Below are 16,212 nucleotides of genomic sequence, written 5' to 3'. Positions count from 1 at the left end.
CACCCACTGCCTCAAGGCTATGGACACACTGCACCTCGGGAGTGGAATGTTTCCTGGTCCCAAGAATAGCAGATGACATGGGAGAAAAGAATGAAGGCAAATGGGATCTTTCCAGATCCTGGGCATACAGTGAAAGATCGGTCACTGGTTGAACTGAACTTTCCAGGGTCAGTCAAAACTGTATGCACGCCAACATCCATCTGAAGGAATTGAACCAGGCACTGTCTTGCAGCAAGTTGAGAGCTGGGCAGTGAGTTGTGTGTTCTGTGTCCCAGTCTGGTGCTGAGTTGAAACAGCCTTTTCAGTTGTTGTCTGTTCCATTCCTGGATCTCTGCTGCGAACATGGAATCTGTTACTGATTGGCCCTTTCTGTGCAGAAGACTTGGGAATCATTTGGCAATTTCAAGATTTTCTTTTTTTTTAAAATAAAAAGTGCAAATGTACAAGCCTGAGGCTACAGACCAGACTGAGAGGAGCAAGTTCACTTTAGGGTTGGAAAGGAGCTGAGGAGAACTTCTGACTGAGCAGTAAATGTAATGGTGGCTCCTGCTGCTTGGGAGGGAGGGGTGGGGAAGGTGGTGCGTCTGTGAGTGTGCACGTGTGTGTGTGTGTGTGTGTGTGTGTGTCAGGTGGAACGAGGTAAGAGATCCCATTCTATTCGCTTGACCTATCCGTTAATGACCTGTATAGCACAACTGAGGGAGTCTTTAGTTTTCTGTCTGCTTGGACTTTCTGTTGTTGTTCTAAATGAGCTTCCAATTCTAGGATATTGTCATAGCTGACATTCATCACTATCTGTTCCCATCTGGGGAGATCTGAGCACGTGATGTGGGATGAATGGTGATTTCTCGATTTTGGATCAATCTGTTTATAATTAGCTTGTTCTGCTGATGTTTACTGTCAACTTTCCCTTTGGGATAAGTCCTTGGTTTCTGATTCCCACCATGGAACCCTCAAAAGCATCGGGTTCCCCATCCCATTCCCCCTGTGCTCACTGACCCACTCTGGTGTTCAGTTTATCAATGCCTCCTTGTCCTTTCCTTTTATTTGTTAAAAGGAAGAAATTCCTCCCCATCTCTGCCAGATCTCCCAAGAAAGCTGAGCTGCTTCATCTCCCCAGAATACTCGATGTCCACCGTTGGCAGCCTGGACTCCCTGCCCCAGAATCTCCTCCCTCTCTCTTTTGAGGTCCTGGGGAATCCTAACTTTTTGTCACCCATCCTCCTGTATCTTCCTTTGGTCCAGGGTTGATCTTTGGTCACGTTATGTTCTTGTGAAGTGATTATGGTTTTGACTTTTTAGTTACAGTAAAGCTGCAAACTGCAGCCGCAGTGACTTTGGACTTCGGACCGGACACGGCCTGAGTTTTGGCTTCTCAAGAAAACATTTCAAAGACTGCAGTGGACTATTGGCCTTGTAATCTCTTCTGCATTGTGTACTTTTCCTCTAGGAATTTAAGCTGAAATCCTGCGTTAGGAGGAAATCTGAATCCATCGACAAGCGATTCTGCTTTGATATAGAGATGTTTGAAAGGTAAAGGAATGTTGTTAAAAGAGAAAAATACTGTAGATGCTGGCAATCTCAAATCAAAACTGAAATCTCCTGGAGAAAACCAGCAGGTCTGGTAGCATCTGTGGATTCCAAAGAATAGACTTGAAATGTTTAACTTTCTTTCTCTCTTTACAGCTAATGCCAGATCTACTGAGTTTCTCCAGTATTTTACTTCATAAAAAGAAAGTCATTGACTGGGGCATAAACTGCGATAGTCTGTGAATACTTTCAGGTGCTATGAAAAACAATATGTTGTAATCTGGAATGGCAATGGAATAAATAACGTGTTTGGCAGAGGTTTTGACTTGGTGCTTTCCTTTTCTTTTAAGCCTGTAATAACTATGTTGCAATGCTTACTGAATCCTGCATGAACACCAGTAAACAAGAAAGTTGTATGAAGTGTTGATGGGAAAAGTATGCTGTCATTCCCTTTTGGTTCAAGACTAGGCAGATGAATGTTACAAAACCCCTCATCTTCTCGGCTCTGTGGTTGAGTGAAATCAAACTTGATGGGTTTTTTTATAGTTAGTAAATGTGGTGGTTAGTCGCTGATCCATTTGCATGAGGCTGCAGATTTTCTTCAATAAGCAAACAAATGGCACAAAATAATATTTTCCAAAAAAGGCTGTATAAGTAAGTGTGTGTGAGTAAGAATGATCTCAACACACAGCAACATTTCACCATATTTACTGACACTACCTGTCACAAACTCCAACCCAGAGAATTTACCTGCCTACTCCACTTTTTTAAAAGAATTCTACTTAACTGATTCATGACGTTTGTTTTTGTTTGTTTTTGTCTGTTTGCGACTGTGAAGATGAGTCCTTTCGAAATCTGTTGACAAAATCTTTCACAGCTCTAAGAGCTGAAACTTTCTCATTTCTCTATTAATCTTCAAGTTTCTCATCCTGGCTTGGACTTTCACAAACTCAGCTCTTCTGTGACTTGTTCCCTGAACTGCTCTGATTAATCTTCCTGGGAGCGAAACTAAGCTTGTTTCTAAACTCAACACTGCCTTCAGAATTGTTTTTTTTCGAAAAAAAAAATGCCTTGCTCATCCTAGGATCTCCTGAACTGAAAAACAATGCAGATTTACTAGGCCTGTCCTAGACCTAATAATGCAAACATCTTTCTGTAACCTCCATTGCACACCACAAGTTACCTTGCTGACAAACTTAAAACAATGTTCTAGAAGGTTCTTCTGACTTTTTTGTGAAGAAAACTCTTACTGAAGTACCAACACCCCTCTGTTTTGAAATCCAAATTCCAAAAGTGACATCAAATTTATACACTCTTCTGCACAGCAGGGTTAAACCTACTGCCTCTGCCAATATTTATCCATCAGTAAATTCCGATCAAAAGCAGATTATCGTTTAGCTCTTTGTGGGATCTTTCAGTGCAATGAATGCCCGCCACATTTCATACGTTTACAGCAGTGACGGCACTTTACTGAAGTACTTCATTGGCAATAGAGAACTTTGAGCTATCTGGAGGTTTAAAAATATGTCATATGAAAGCCAGTCTTTCAATTTGTTTTCCTATCTTCAGTAAATTCTGAACAAATCTCCCTTTCACAGGCAAGGCCCTGTCACACTCCAAGCTCTCTCCGAAGCCAACCGAAGTTTGTGGATTGAAGCGATGGATGGCAAAGAGCCAGTGAGTATCCTGCCATATTCTGTACACTTTTAAATCTGTTTTTTTAAAAAAAAAAATTGATTGCCTCTCCATCCCATTTTGCCAGGCAGCAAGGCACACTGGGGATGTTCTCAGACACCCTCCCAGTGGTGTTGCTGTTTCAGCCTTCCTAATTAGCACTGAGTTTGGAAGAAAGTTTACTTTGTCTCCTGGGAGGATTAATTGGGACAGTTCAGGGAACAAGCCACCACGACAGAGGGGTTTGTTTGTGAAACTTCCAAGCCAGGGAGAGAAATCTGTAGGTCTGATAGAGAACTGAGAAAGTTTAGTCTTTCAAACTTGTCAGGCAGCAATTAAGTAATGTCATTATTCAACTTCTGAGAAAGTTCAGCTGGTCAAGTTCCTGATGGTGTATCCCTGACTCTTTTTTGTGAAGTAACCCTAACTTACTGCTTCACATTTGGTGTAATGATGGTGTGAAAACTTGGCTGTGGTAGAGAAAGAGAGCGAGAGAGTTATTGGTTTGGTTGAGTGGGGGTAGATTCAAGTAGCAGAGGCACAGTACAAAAAGAAACCCCTTTCTACTGGGGTTGGGGGGGGGGTGGGGGCTCTGATTCCAGTGACCAGGTCTCAATGCTCTTTGGATTCGAGCATATAGCAGGTAAACAACAAAAAACACAACATCCATTTAAGGGGCTTTGCAGCCAAGATGGTCACATCTGACTCTCCTCTTTGTAGTGGCCTCTGCTCCTTCAGATCTTCTGATAGTTTCTGGCGCTGGAACATCCTGTAGATCATGTCAAAAGTGGGTATCTGTGAACTGCGTAAATTGCTGATTGTCAGTTAGTTTCACTCTGCCTTTATTATTCCCTATAGTATGGAAACAGGCCATTTGGCCCAGCAAGTCCACACCAACCCTTGAGTTACCCACTTGGACCCATTCCCCCACTCTATTACTCTATATTTCCACTGACTACTGCACCTCACCTACACATCCCTGAATACTATGGGCAATTTAGCATGGCCAATTCACCGAACCTGCACATCCGTGGACTGTGGGAGGAAACTGGAAGAAACCCTTGCTGACACGGGGAGAATGTGCAAATTCCACATAGACAGTCACCCGAGGCTGGAATCGAACCCAGGTCCCTGGTGTTGTGAGGCAGCAATGCTAACCACCGTGCTGCCCTAATAAAATACAAATGTGTTTAGAAACAGGAGGAGGTCTTTCTGCCCCTCCAGTCTGCCTGTTCGGGCCTTTGGCTCCACCTTGGTTTTGTAACAAATAACAACAACAGATCGGTCTTGGTTTTAAAATTTTCAGTTCTCCCAGTGATGACTGTTGGTGATTTTCTTTTTTTCTTTCTTTTTGGACTCTATTTTTAGCCTCAATAAGGCAAATTAAAAATTGGAAATCGTGATTTAATAGAAGTAGTGCCAAAACGATCAGTTAAAGGTCCTTCTCTGTACAGTACTTTGGCCCATGGCGTTGCAGCTATATTTAAGGGTGTCGTTCCCATAGTTGGTCTCTGTGTGAGGATGTGGGTCGTATAAAACTCTGAGCTAGACAGGCAGACGCAGGCCAGGTTTTTGGCTGTCTCAACCATGCATTCCACATCAGCGCTTTCTCCTGACGCTGTAGTTGGTGCCACATCCCCTAAACACAAGCTTTTAATTTGATGGCCTGAAGATCAACAGGTCCACAGTGACTGGCAAACAAGTTGAATCACAGAATGAGGCCACTCAACTCCTTTTTAGTCTGTGCTGGCCCTTTTTGAAAAGTGCTCTCCAGTTTGTTTGACCTCATCGCTCCTTCCCTTAGATCTGATATTACACCCCCCCCTCCCCGCCCCCAACCAAAAAGAACCTATTTTGCTTCCTGGATCGTGCTGAAAAGTGAAACATTATCAGAACTTTATAATTTGGGGGGGACGTACAGGAGCTGAGAGTTCTGGTTGGTTGTCAAGTTGGTTCCATTTGACCTGTAATATTGCCATGGGGAAAACGATGGGGGTTTCCAAGCTCCTTCAGCACAATTGAGTTACCAACTAGTCAGCACATACTTCTGTAGTGGAACTTGTTGTGATGGTTTGAAATTTGGCATTCTTGTATTTTGTCCTGATGCATGCACACCAAAAAAAGCTTAAAATTCTGATTAGGTGCCTTGACTCAGGGAACTGGTGAGTTTTCAGCATCCAAACTGTATTGGGAATTAGAGGGCATCGATGCTGTATAAAAGCAACAGAGTGCAGCGGTACAGGAATTGAACACAACATTGTCACATAACTAGGTACAGTAAAAAGTTTTTTGTTTTGTGTGCAGCACAGGCAATACATAGTGCATTAGGGTAATAGAACAATGTGAGGAATATAATGTTGCAGCTGTAGAGAAGGTGCACAAAGAGTGAGATCAACATTAAACTTAAAATCTGACTGGTCCATTTCAGAAATCTATCAACAGGGAAGAAGATGTTCTTGAATCTGTTAATATGTGTGTTTAAGCAGCAATAACCTGCTCAGTGATGCCCAGTTTGGGTTCCACCAGGGTTCACTCAGCTCCTGACCTCCTCACAGCCTTGGTTCAAACATGGCCAAAGGAGCTGAATTCCTGCAATGAGAGGGGCAGCCCTTGGCATCAAGGTCACAGAGCTTGACATCTGGGAGTGGTGGCAAAACCGGAATCGATGGGCATCGAGGGGCAAACCTCCGCTGGTTAGCGTCACACCTGGCAGATTGGAAGATGGTTGTGGTTGTTGGAGGTGTATTGTCCATGTCTGCTCCAGAGCATCTCTGCAGGAGTTCCTCAGGGTAGTGCCCTCGAACCAACCATCTTCAGCTGCTTCATCAATGACCTTCCCTCGATCACGAAGTCAGAAGTGGGATTGTTCACTGATGATCGCACATTGTTTAGCACCATTCATGACTCCCCAGATACTGAAGCAGTCCATGTACAAATGCAGCAAGATCTGGACAATTTCCAGTCTTGGACTGAAAAGTGACAAGGAGCAATTGCACCACGCAAGTGTCAGGCAATGACCATCTCCAATAAGAAATGATCGAATCACTGCCCCTCGACATTCAATGATGCTGCCATTACTGAATACCCCACTATCATCAGCATCCTAGGGGTTACTGTTGACCAGAAGTGAACTGGACTAGCCAAGTAAGTTTTGTGGCTGCAAGTCCAGGTCAGCGATGACAGAATCTCTACAGTGCAGAAGGAGGCCATTCGGCTTATTGAGTCCATACAAACCCTCCAAAGAGCAACTCACCCAGCCTCAGCCCCCTACTATATCCTACAACCCCACATTTACCATGGCTAATCCAGTTAGCCTACACCTCTTTGGATTGTGAGAGAAAACCAGAGCACCCAGAGGAAACCCACACAGACTCTGAGATAATATGCAAACTCCACGCAGACAGTTGCCCAAGGCTAGAATCGAACCTGGGTCCCTGGCACTGTAAAGTAGCAGTGCTAACCACTGAGCCACTGTGCTGCCCAGGAACTCTGCAGTGGGTAGCTCCCCTCCTGACTTAGGAAAGCCTATCCATGTCAGGGGTGTGATGGAATTCTCATGCTTGCCTGGATGAGTGCAGCTCCAATGACACTCAAGAAGCTTGACACCATCCAAAACAAAGCATTGGCACCACGTCCACAAACATTGACTCGCTCCATCATGGACACTCAGTAGCAAATATCCTTCGACAACACCTTCCAAACCCATGACCTCTTCCATCTAGAAAGATGAGGGCAGCCAATATATGGGAACAGCACCACCTCCCTTCCAAGCCACTCACCATCCTGATTTGGAAATATATCCCCATATCTTCACTGTCACTGGCTCCAAATCCTGGAATACCCTCCCCAATGACATTGTGGGATCACCATTAGCACTTGGATTGCAGTAGTTAAAGAAGGCAGCTCCCCATCATCTCCAGGGCAACCAGGGACGGGCAGTAATTGCTGGTCTAGCCACTGACACTCAGACAATGAGTGACTTAAAAAAATAACACTACAGAGAAAAGGACAATGCCTTTTTTAAAAAATATGGTGAAGGAATGCTGTTATTGAACTGCAAGATGGATTATGTGGATTTAAATTACTTTTGTAATTCAGATGATGAGATTCTCGCAGACATTTCAACAAACAGTAAGCCCCAACATGTGTATGTTGCGAAATATTTGGGAACCCCTCTTTGCATTGATGTAAAATACTTCCTAAATCTTTTAAAAAGCACATCCAAGTGTTACAATGTATGAAGATGCTGGAACTGTCCTCCCTGAAATCTGGATGTCTCCATCCTCTGAGTGTTGGGTTTTGGACCTCACGTGAATCATGGGGTAAAGTGAAAGGGCCTTGTGTAGCTTCAAAGACATTACATTTATATTTTGTGGGCGGCACAGTGGTTAGCACTGCTGCCTCACAGCGCCTGAGACCCGGGTTCAATTCCCGCCTCAGGCGACTGACAGTGTGGAGTTTGCACGTTCTCCCCATGTCTGCGTGGGTTTCCTCCGGGTGCTCCAGTTTCCTCCCACGGTCCAAAGATGTGCAGGTCAGGTGAATTGGCCATGCTAAATTGCCCGTAGTGTTAGGTAAGGGGTAAATGTGGGGGAATGGGTAGGTTGCGCTTCGGCGGGTCGGTGTGGACTTGTTGGGCCGAAGGGCCTGTTTCCACACTCTAATGTAATCTAATCTAAAAAAAAATCTTATCTTATATAGCACCCTCCCAGGCTGACGCATGTCCAATGAGCCTAATGCAAGCCTGTGTTTTAGTGATTAAATGCTAATTGCATATGATTTGGAGACGGTGGTAGGTTTTCAGTGTCCAGGTTACTGAAAGCAAAGACTCCCTTTGCACAGTTTAAAGTAAGTGCACTGTGAAGACAACGTACAGTGTATTTTCTTCCAAATTAAAGTGTTTTTCTGTCCTGCGTGTTTCATGGGGACCAAAGCAATGCAAAATGCAAATTTTGCTGCACTTTCCATTGCCGCTAGAGGGCTTTTTTTTGGTTTAACAAACAAACAATCAGGAAGCTGCCTGACCTGCTGTGCGTTTCCAGCACCACTCTAATCTTGACTCTAATCTCCAGCATCTGCAGTCCTCACTTTCACCACCTTTTTAGTGGTAGTCATGCTGGTGCAGATGTGAGGTAAAAACAAGGACTGCAGATGCTGGAAACCAGATTCTGGATTAGAGTGGTGCTGGAAAAGTACAGCAGTTCAGGCAGTATCTGAGGAGCAGGAAAATCAACATTTCGGGCAAAAGCCCTTCATCAGGAATACAGGTGTAGACGTGATGGGCTGAATGGCCTGCTTCTGCACTGTATGACTCTGATACTCTTTGTGGCTCAGGGCCTAGTCTGGGATTTGTATTTGTTTACTAAGGAATCCTGAGCTCCCAGATGGTGTGGATTGGAGTGCGTTGAGAGAAGTCAGGAAACTTTCCATTGAACAAGATGTAAGGACTTACTGAGTTTTCAGTAATATCTACTTTTAATTTTTTTCTCTCCATATTAATGAGCTGGAGAGGCTGCGCATTCTGTTTGGTGATAAGTGGGTACCTGCTGCCACCTGCTGCACATGCTGTGCCACTGCAACCCTATTCTGAACCAGACGATTTTGCTGTTTTTTCAGTGGATTCAGCAACATTGTGTGAAACTGGGATCTGCCTCTGTTGAAGAAAAGGGCATCTTCTAATGCTGGTTACATTTTGAACCAGCATTTGTTTACATTTGTCTTCATAGTCGTTTAAATAAATTGTTCACGATAACATCACCTGATTTAAAACTCCTTAAAGGAGAATGTAACTTGACATTGAGCTGCCAGAGGAAGTGGTGGAGGTTGGTATAATTACAACATTTAAAAGGTATCTGGATGGGTATATGAACAGGAAGGGTTTAGAGAGATATGAGCCAACTGCTGGCAGGTGACTGTGTGGAGTTTGCACATTCTCCCCATGTCTCAGGTAAATTGACCATGCTAGATTGTCCATAGCGTTAGGAGCATTAGTCAGCGGGAAATGCGTTTGGGTGGGTTACTCTTCAGAGGGTCGGTGTGGACTTGTTGGGCCAAAGGGCCTGTTTCCACACTGTAGGGAATCTTTTTTTTTAAAAAAAGGGACTAGATTAATTTAAGATATCTGGCTGGCATGACTGAGTTAAATCGAAGGGTCTGTTTGCATGTTGTACAACTCAATGACTCTATTAATTTAGCAGTGTGTCTCTGTCTTGTTGTACATCTGTGTGTCCCTCTGCTCTGTCCCTCTGTCTGTGGGCAAATTTCAATGAGTGCAGGTCCAACAGAGCAATTTCTCTCTCCCTCAACTCTGTGCTCCCCTTCCTGACTGTGCACTCCAGTGTGGTGTGGTCATGGTGTACGACAAGAGGAGTTAGTTTACAATGAGGCTAAGAGAACTGGATCTAATTAGTGCAAGCAGCTGTACGTAGTGAGAACGTGGCTGCAGCCAGCATTGCCTGTGTTATATCATCGTAAATGCCAAACACAGTCATCCCTCTCGGAACAGCACAGGGTGGGGATGGGCGTGGGGGAGAAAGACAGCAGTTCTCCAGATTCCAGCACTCCTCCACTTCTCGTCCAGGAGATCAACATCTGGCTTTTTAAAAAATTCCCCCACTGAGATGCCGCCCACCCTCTGTAAGCCTGAATATTCCACCAGCCATTGGGAACAGGAGCCTGGCTTCATCGTCACCCTCCACGCCACCAAGCATTTTATAGTTGCAGTTCTGGAGTACAGTCAGTGTAGTCACAGGAATCGGAGTCACAGAGATGTTGCAACGTCTGAGGGGCCGGTTTTCTCTGTCGTCTCTGACTCGAGTGACTCTCCTCTTCCCACATCTCCAACCTGTTCCCAGCTCCATAGTTCTGCAGGCCTTTCTTTAGTTTCCTGTCTATTTCTCTTGAAGTCTTGATTCTGTCGCTCAGTCAGACGGGATCTGGGAATGCACTAACCATTTGCTGCATAAAAGTGCTTTTGTTGGGGATCATTTGACATTTTTATTTTTAAAGGAGTACAAAATGAAAAGCTACAGTAACATGCAAGATTCCAAATTATTTATTTGTTTTTCCTCCGTTTTCCCCCTTTACCAGTCATCAGACATCGGTGTCCTCTGTTACTTGACCCCTGTGCCAATGGGAGCAGTTCCCCCCCCCAATCCAGATAACTCCTTAATTGGGGTATCTCCGTCAAATCACCTCCAAATTTCCCCCTCGTTCAATCAGAACAGCCCCAATCTCTCCTGTAACGTTGAGGCAAAATACTGTGGAATTAAAGTCAGAGAAAGCTGGAGAGAAACTCAGCAGCTCTGAAGGACTTGGTTCTGAATTAGAACCAATATATTGAACTCAGAGCTTATTCGCTGTATCCTCCACACCTACCCCATCTCCACTCCCACCGTCAGCATCTCCAGTCAACTGCAACTTGAGTCCCTCAGCCTTGGAACTATTTGTAATCTCATCTGTGGGGCCCCAGAGGGATTAAATCAGATGATTTGTGCACAGGAAGATCCAACAAAGACCACTGATGTATTTAGTATTCAGTATTTAAAAACAGAATAAATATTGGCCAGGATATCTGCTCCCTTTCCAAATGCAGGACTTGCCGTGTCCACTTGAGATGGTAGATGAGAAGATGGTTTAATATCTTGTTTGAAAGGTGGTATGTGTCCCATGGGGCATGGATGGTGGTAATGGTGGAGGAGGGGTTAGTTGTGGGTGAAGGGGTGTGATTTGCTCCTTCAAAGGGATGCTCTGTCTGCCAGAAGGACCTGACCTCAGGGTGGTGGGGGAGGTGACCTGTATCCCGCAAATCGCCTCCCGCCTGGCTGGCTTGTTCCACGATTGCAGGGTCTTTCGGTGCCGTTCCGGCAGCTGCCACCTGTTGGCGCTGCTGCGTGTGTGACCAACATCTCTCTTGAGAGACCCCGCCACAACCAGGAAAAAGTGAGGACAGCAGATGCTGGAAATCGGAGTCTAGATTAGAGTGGTGCTGGAAAAGCACCGCAGGTCAAGCAGCATCCGAGGAGCAGGAAAATCGACGTTTCAGGCAAAAGCCCTTCGTCAGGACCCGTGGGACACAGACCACCTTTCAAACGAGACCTCAAACCATCTTCTCAACTATCATCTCGAGTGGACACAGCAAACCCTACATTTGGAAAGGGAGCAGATATCCTGGCCAATATTTATTCTGGATTTTAAATACTGGATGATCTGGTCATTAGTGGTCTTTGTTGGATCTCGATGAAGGGTTTTTGCCTGAAACGTTGATTTTCCTGCTCCTCGGATGCTGCCTGACCTGCTGTGCTTTTCCAGCCCCACTCTAATCTTGACCCTGCCACAACCATGGGCTCCTTACCCTGGGGCGAGGCTGGCATTTACCCAGTACCTGATTGGATTGCAGGTCAGCAAGCCTCCTTCCAGAGGAAGCAACACTAGTATCCTGCTGGTTCTGTAAGCTCAGATACTCTCATCACGTCCTTTTCCTGCATAATGCCAATTTAATATTTCTGAGCTGATTCTCTGCCTTTTATCTTTCAAATGGCACATCGGGGAAGGCGATGCAAACTCGGCTAATGTTTTGGGGACCCAGGTTTGAATCCTGCCATGGCAGATGGTGAAATTTGAATTCGATTTAAAAAGTATCTGGGTTAAGAATTTACTGATGACAAGACAACCATTGCTGATTGTCCAGAAGACCCGTTTGGTTCACTAATGTCCTTTAGGGAAGGAAACTGCAGTGCTTACCTAGCCTACATGTGACTCCAGATCCACGGTGATGTGGTTGACTCTCAGCTGCCCTCCAGGTAATTAGGGATGGGCAGTGAATGCTGGTCCAGTCAGTGACACACATATGCTGAGAATGAATTCAAAGTGGTGATTTTATATTTCTTCCCTCACTATCTTGCTTGCACATCCCACCACTTTCACTCACTGCCTCTGAGAAAAAAGACCAACTTGCATTTATGTGCCACCTGTTGCTCACCCTGTCTGAGCAGAGGTGGTTGTTGTAGGGGCGTTGGTGCTGTCATAAATCCAGTCACATCGTGCACTGCCAAGAACATTTTAATCAAAAATGCTTCTTTGCAATCCAATATTAACAGCCTATTAAAACCTAAAGTAGGTCTCGTTACAGCATCCTCCCTGAGTTCTTCACTTGACTGGAAACACATTGCCTCTGGATTTAACTCAAAAAAATAAAAATTCGAAGAGAAAGCATTAGTGTGCTGGTTACCAAACTGTGATTGATTTCCAGTATATGTCTCTGATGTGGAATGTTGGCCTGAAACAGGGTCTTTTTAGAAAAAAAAAGAAATTCAGCTTTCTATTACTAAGACACGACGACACAGAAGAATCTCTTTTGCAGATGAGCAGGATGGTGGGACTTCTGGCCCTCTGCCCTAATGGAACAGTTGGAAAAGCTCAATGAAATGTTTGTATTCTGTCCAATAGGGAATCAGTCTTGCAAGTGTGGAAAAATGACTACTGCCAATCTTCTGCAAACTGTTTAATTGCTCAGTTTAGTCAACAAATACCTCCACCCACTCCATACACAGAAGCCAAGCTATTGAACAGGGTTGAAGTGCTGAGGTTAGAGTCATGATTATCTATTTGATGGCAGATTCTCTGAGATTTTGCTATTCATGGTTTCTCATTGTGGTGACAACTCTTGCCAAGTCTGCAGCGGACGCACCAGCCAATCTTTCCTTATTGGTCAGTTTTTAAAAAAGGCTGTGGTGGTAATTCATTCAAACTTATGCATATTGCATTGACCTTTCACCTGGTTTCACAAATCCATGCAGTTTACTGCTGTGGTTGGTGTGTGTAGGAATGTTTCTATTATAGCACAAGCGAAAAGATTTATTTGGATTCACTAGCAGCCACTGGACACTCAGGAGTGTTGGTGGAAGTGAGGTATTTGAATGTGGGGTTAAATCAAAGGCTTGTTCATCTCTCCAGGTGGATGTGAAAAACCCCATGTCATGTCAAAGACCAACCGGTCAGCTGCCTGTGTTTCGCCACCTGCTCTTTCCTCAACGAATACTGAAAGCCGATTGAACTTTGTGAGACTTTCCATGCAAATTGACTGTTGTTTAAAAGTTGGTTATGAAAGAGAATTAAAAATTTCTCTGGCTGTGCAAAGGCATAGTCTCATTATAGCTTTTGATTCTTTTTGTTGGTTTCATCACCTCTGGGATGTTCTGTGTAATAATGGTAGATTTTAAAAAATGAATTAGGATGCCAGAGCCTCTGGCTGGGCCAGTGTCTCTTTGGAAGGAGAGCTATCTATCTGAACCAATGCAGTCCATGTGGTGTTGGGGCATCTGCAATGCCATGAGGGAGGGAATTCCAGGATTTTGACCCTGGAACTGTGATAAATGTCCACCTCCAGATGGTGTGACTTGGAGGGCAACTTGCAGGTGGTGGTTCCCATGTATCTGCTGCCCTTGTTTGAAAGGTGCTGTTGAAGGTATCTTGGTGATCCTGTCTATGTTTCTGTCCATCTGTACTCAATAGCTGCTTTTTATCATGAGATTCAACACTTCCACTCTTGCGCTGTGACCCAGATTCAAGGAGACCACATTGCCTACTCTAGTTGATCTTTGATCTTAGTTGGTGGGTTATTTAGTGACAGGTGAGGATGGTCTTGGAGTTCTTCGATTGGTGACATCTTCTTCACTGCTACACTGATCCAAACTGGAAGTGTTTTCATGTGAAGATAGATGCCCCCACTCGCTGTCCAAACTGAGGCTTCAGAAACTCAGACAACCTCTGGTTTTTGCATCCTCACCATTTCATGAGCCAAGATGGTATATTTTGTATTGGGAGATATTAATGTGCTGAAGGGTAATCTTTCCTGAATTAACTGGCTATCGACTCTCTTGTTTTTGAATTTCAGATCTACATCACACCCAATGCGAAACCAGAGCAAAGTAAGTGTGTTTTTTTGTTTTCCAGTTTGCTTTGCCAGGCCATTTTGATCTGTGCTGGCAATTGGACATGCAATGCAAACATTAATCCTCACTTGTTTTAATTCTTCTCTTGTATAGTGCAACTGAATGATCTGGGCTTAAAGTTTGTGAAGAAATGTATTAATGCGGTGGAGACCAAAGGTAGGTCCCATTGTCAATAAAATTCAATCAAATCAAGTTAAGCCAATAGTGCCCATTGGGTTTTCATGGTATCACTGCCATTATAGCCATATGGTAGCATATTTGGGTGGCACAATGGCTCAGTGGCTAGTCCTGCTGCCTCACAGCACCAGGGACTGCCTGTGTGGAGTTTTTACATTCTCATCATGTCCGTGTGGGTTTCCCCCGGTTTCCTCCACAGTACAAAGATGTGCAGGTTAGGTGAATTGGCCATGCTAAATTGCCCATTGTGTTAGGTGCATTAGTCAGAGGGAACTGGGTCTGGATGGGTTACTCTTTGGAGGGACGGTGTGGACTTGTTGGGCCGAAGGGCCTGTTTCCACACTGTAGGGAAGCTAATGTAATCTAATTTCTGCTGCCCCTGGTGTTAAGCAAGTTTGTGCTGTATTTCTGTTACTGTAAGCCACTGGGTGAAGTTTAACTCAGTCTCCTACTACAGGTCCCCATCTAACCCATACATGCATTTACCCCATTTTCTCAACAGCTAAGTTTACACTGTGTTCCCCAGGACATTCACCCACATTCTGTCCTGTGCTGCATGGGGTAGTGGATTTATTTTCTTTTCTTTTATACATTTTTTTTTACCTTGATCCCAAAAACATCTTGCCTGAGGAAAGATAGAGGCCCTGTTTCAATAAAATATTAAATTTGGATCTGTTTACGTTTTGCAGGAATCACCGCAGAGGGGGTTTACAGAACTGTTGGCAGCAACCTCCAAGTACAGAAGCTACTAACTCAGTATTTTGGTGAGACCATAACCTTAATGAGGAGACCACTGGTCTTTGCTCCCTGACCTTTCCTCAGTTATCAATGTTGCACCTTTTGTTCTAGTAAGTCCCTGATCTACACCAGAATCTTATTGATCTGGGTTCCTTTTCGTAAAGTTCCCTCACTGTGCCAGACACTGGTAATGTACAGGTTTCAGGAATGTTATGTACAGAGTCCTGTGCCCAGAATGGGGCTTTGCCATTTCCCACTCCAACTCTCCCAGAGTGAAAGTAAACAACTGAGGTAGTCAGACTAGGATTCCGGCTGCTACTGGTTTGTGCACTGCAGGGGACACTGACTCTGTCCCTTGACCAACTATGCACTGTTTAAAGTTCCCAAACTCCTTCCAATGTTTGAGCTGTCAGATGGATTGGAGAGGACCTGAGTGGTTTGGAGACCTTTACTGTTCAAATCTTCCAATGGTTCAAACTGGTCGTCTTCATCCTTGTGTGTGTTTAAGGCTGAAACAGAGAGATTCTTGATCAGTCGGGGAATCGAGGGTTATGGGAAAGAGCAGGAAAGTGGATGTGAGGAATGTTGGATCCACCATGAACCTATTAAATGGCCAAAAAGCTGCCTCCTGTTCCTATTTCATCTGGTCTTATCATGGAATGTAGAGTTATTCAAAAATAAATGTGAGCATTAATTCATTCCATTCTCTTCCCTTTCCTCTGATTTAATGTTTTAAACATTTGATCACTGTGCCTTGTCTGTATATGTTATTTTTAAAATGGGTCTGGAAGTTTGGAAGGAAGGCAGTGAGAAAGAGCTGGATGCGAAGCAGGAACGATGCCTTGTATTGAAGAATGTAGTCATCTATCAACCTACTGCCCCCTTGACCATGACCCCACCCCCCACCACCAAACCATCATCTCCCAGACCATCCATAGCCTCATCACCTCGGGGGATCTCCCATCCACCGCCTCCAACCTCATAGTCCCACAACCCCAGACCGCCCGCTTCTACCCCCTGCCCAAAATCCACAAACCTGACTGCCCCGGCCGACCCATTGTCTCCGCCTGCTCCTGCCCCACCGAACTCATCTCCGCATACCTTGACACCGTCCTGTCCCCCTTAGTCCAAGAACTCCCCA

At 44.7% G+C, this 16,212-nt stretch overlaps 1 protein-coding gene across 5 annotated transcripts in view; it reads left to right on the top strand.

The window, feature by feature from the left end:
- The window catches only part of ophn1 (oligophrenin 1), a 202,129-nt gene that overhangs the window by 104,552 nt on the left and 81,365 nt on the right, over nucleotides 1-16,212 (top strand). For all 5 annotated transcript variants that reach the window (XR_006313821.1, XR_006313820.1, XM_043705052.1 and 2 more), the window contains exons 10-14: nucleotides 1,451-1,533; nucleotides 3,129-3,207; nucleotides 14,099-14,132; nucleotides 14,250-14,312; nucleotides 15,023-15,097. Coding sequence is in view for 3 of the 5 variants with exons in the window: in XM_043705052.1 (XP_043560987.1) it covers nucleotides 1,451-1,533; nucleotides 3,129-3,207; nucleotides 14,099-14,132; nucleotides 14,250-14,312; nucleotides 15,023-15,097 (334 nt within the window). In the remaining 2 variants the exon portion in view is untranslated. The remainder of the gene's footprint in view (nucleotides 1-1,450; nucleotides 1,534-3,128; nucleotides 3,208-14,098; nucleotides 14,133-14,249; nucleotides 14,313-15,022; nucleotides 15,098-16,212) is intronic.

The sequence above is a fragment of the Chiloscyllium plagiosum genome, chromosome 15, assembly GCF_004010195.1.
Source record: "Chiloscyllium plagiosum isolate BGI_BamShark_2017 chromosome 15, ASM401019v2, whole genome shotgun sequence".
In the NCBI taxonomy this organism is placed as follows: Eukaryota; Metazoa; Chordata; class Chondrichthyes; order Orectolobiformes; family Hemiscylliidae; genus Chiloscyllium; species Chiloscyllium plagiosum.
This window is presented reverse-complemented; position numbering and strand designations above follow the sequence as displayed.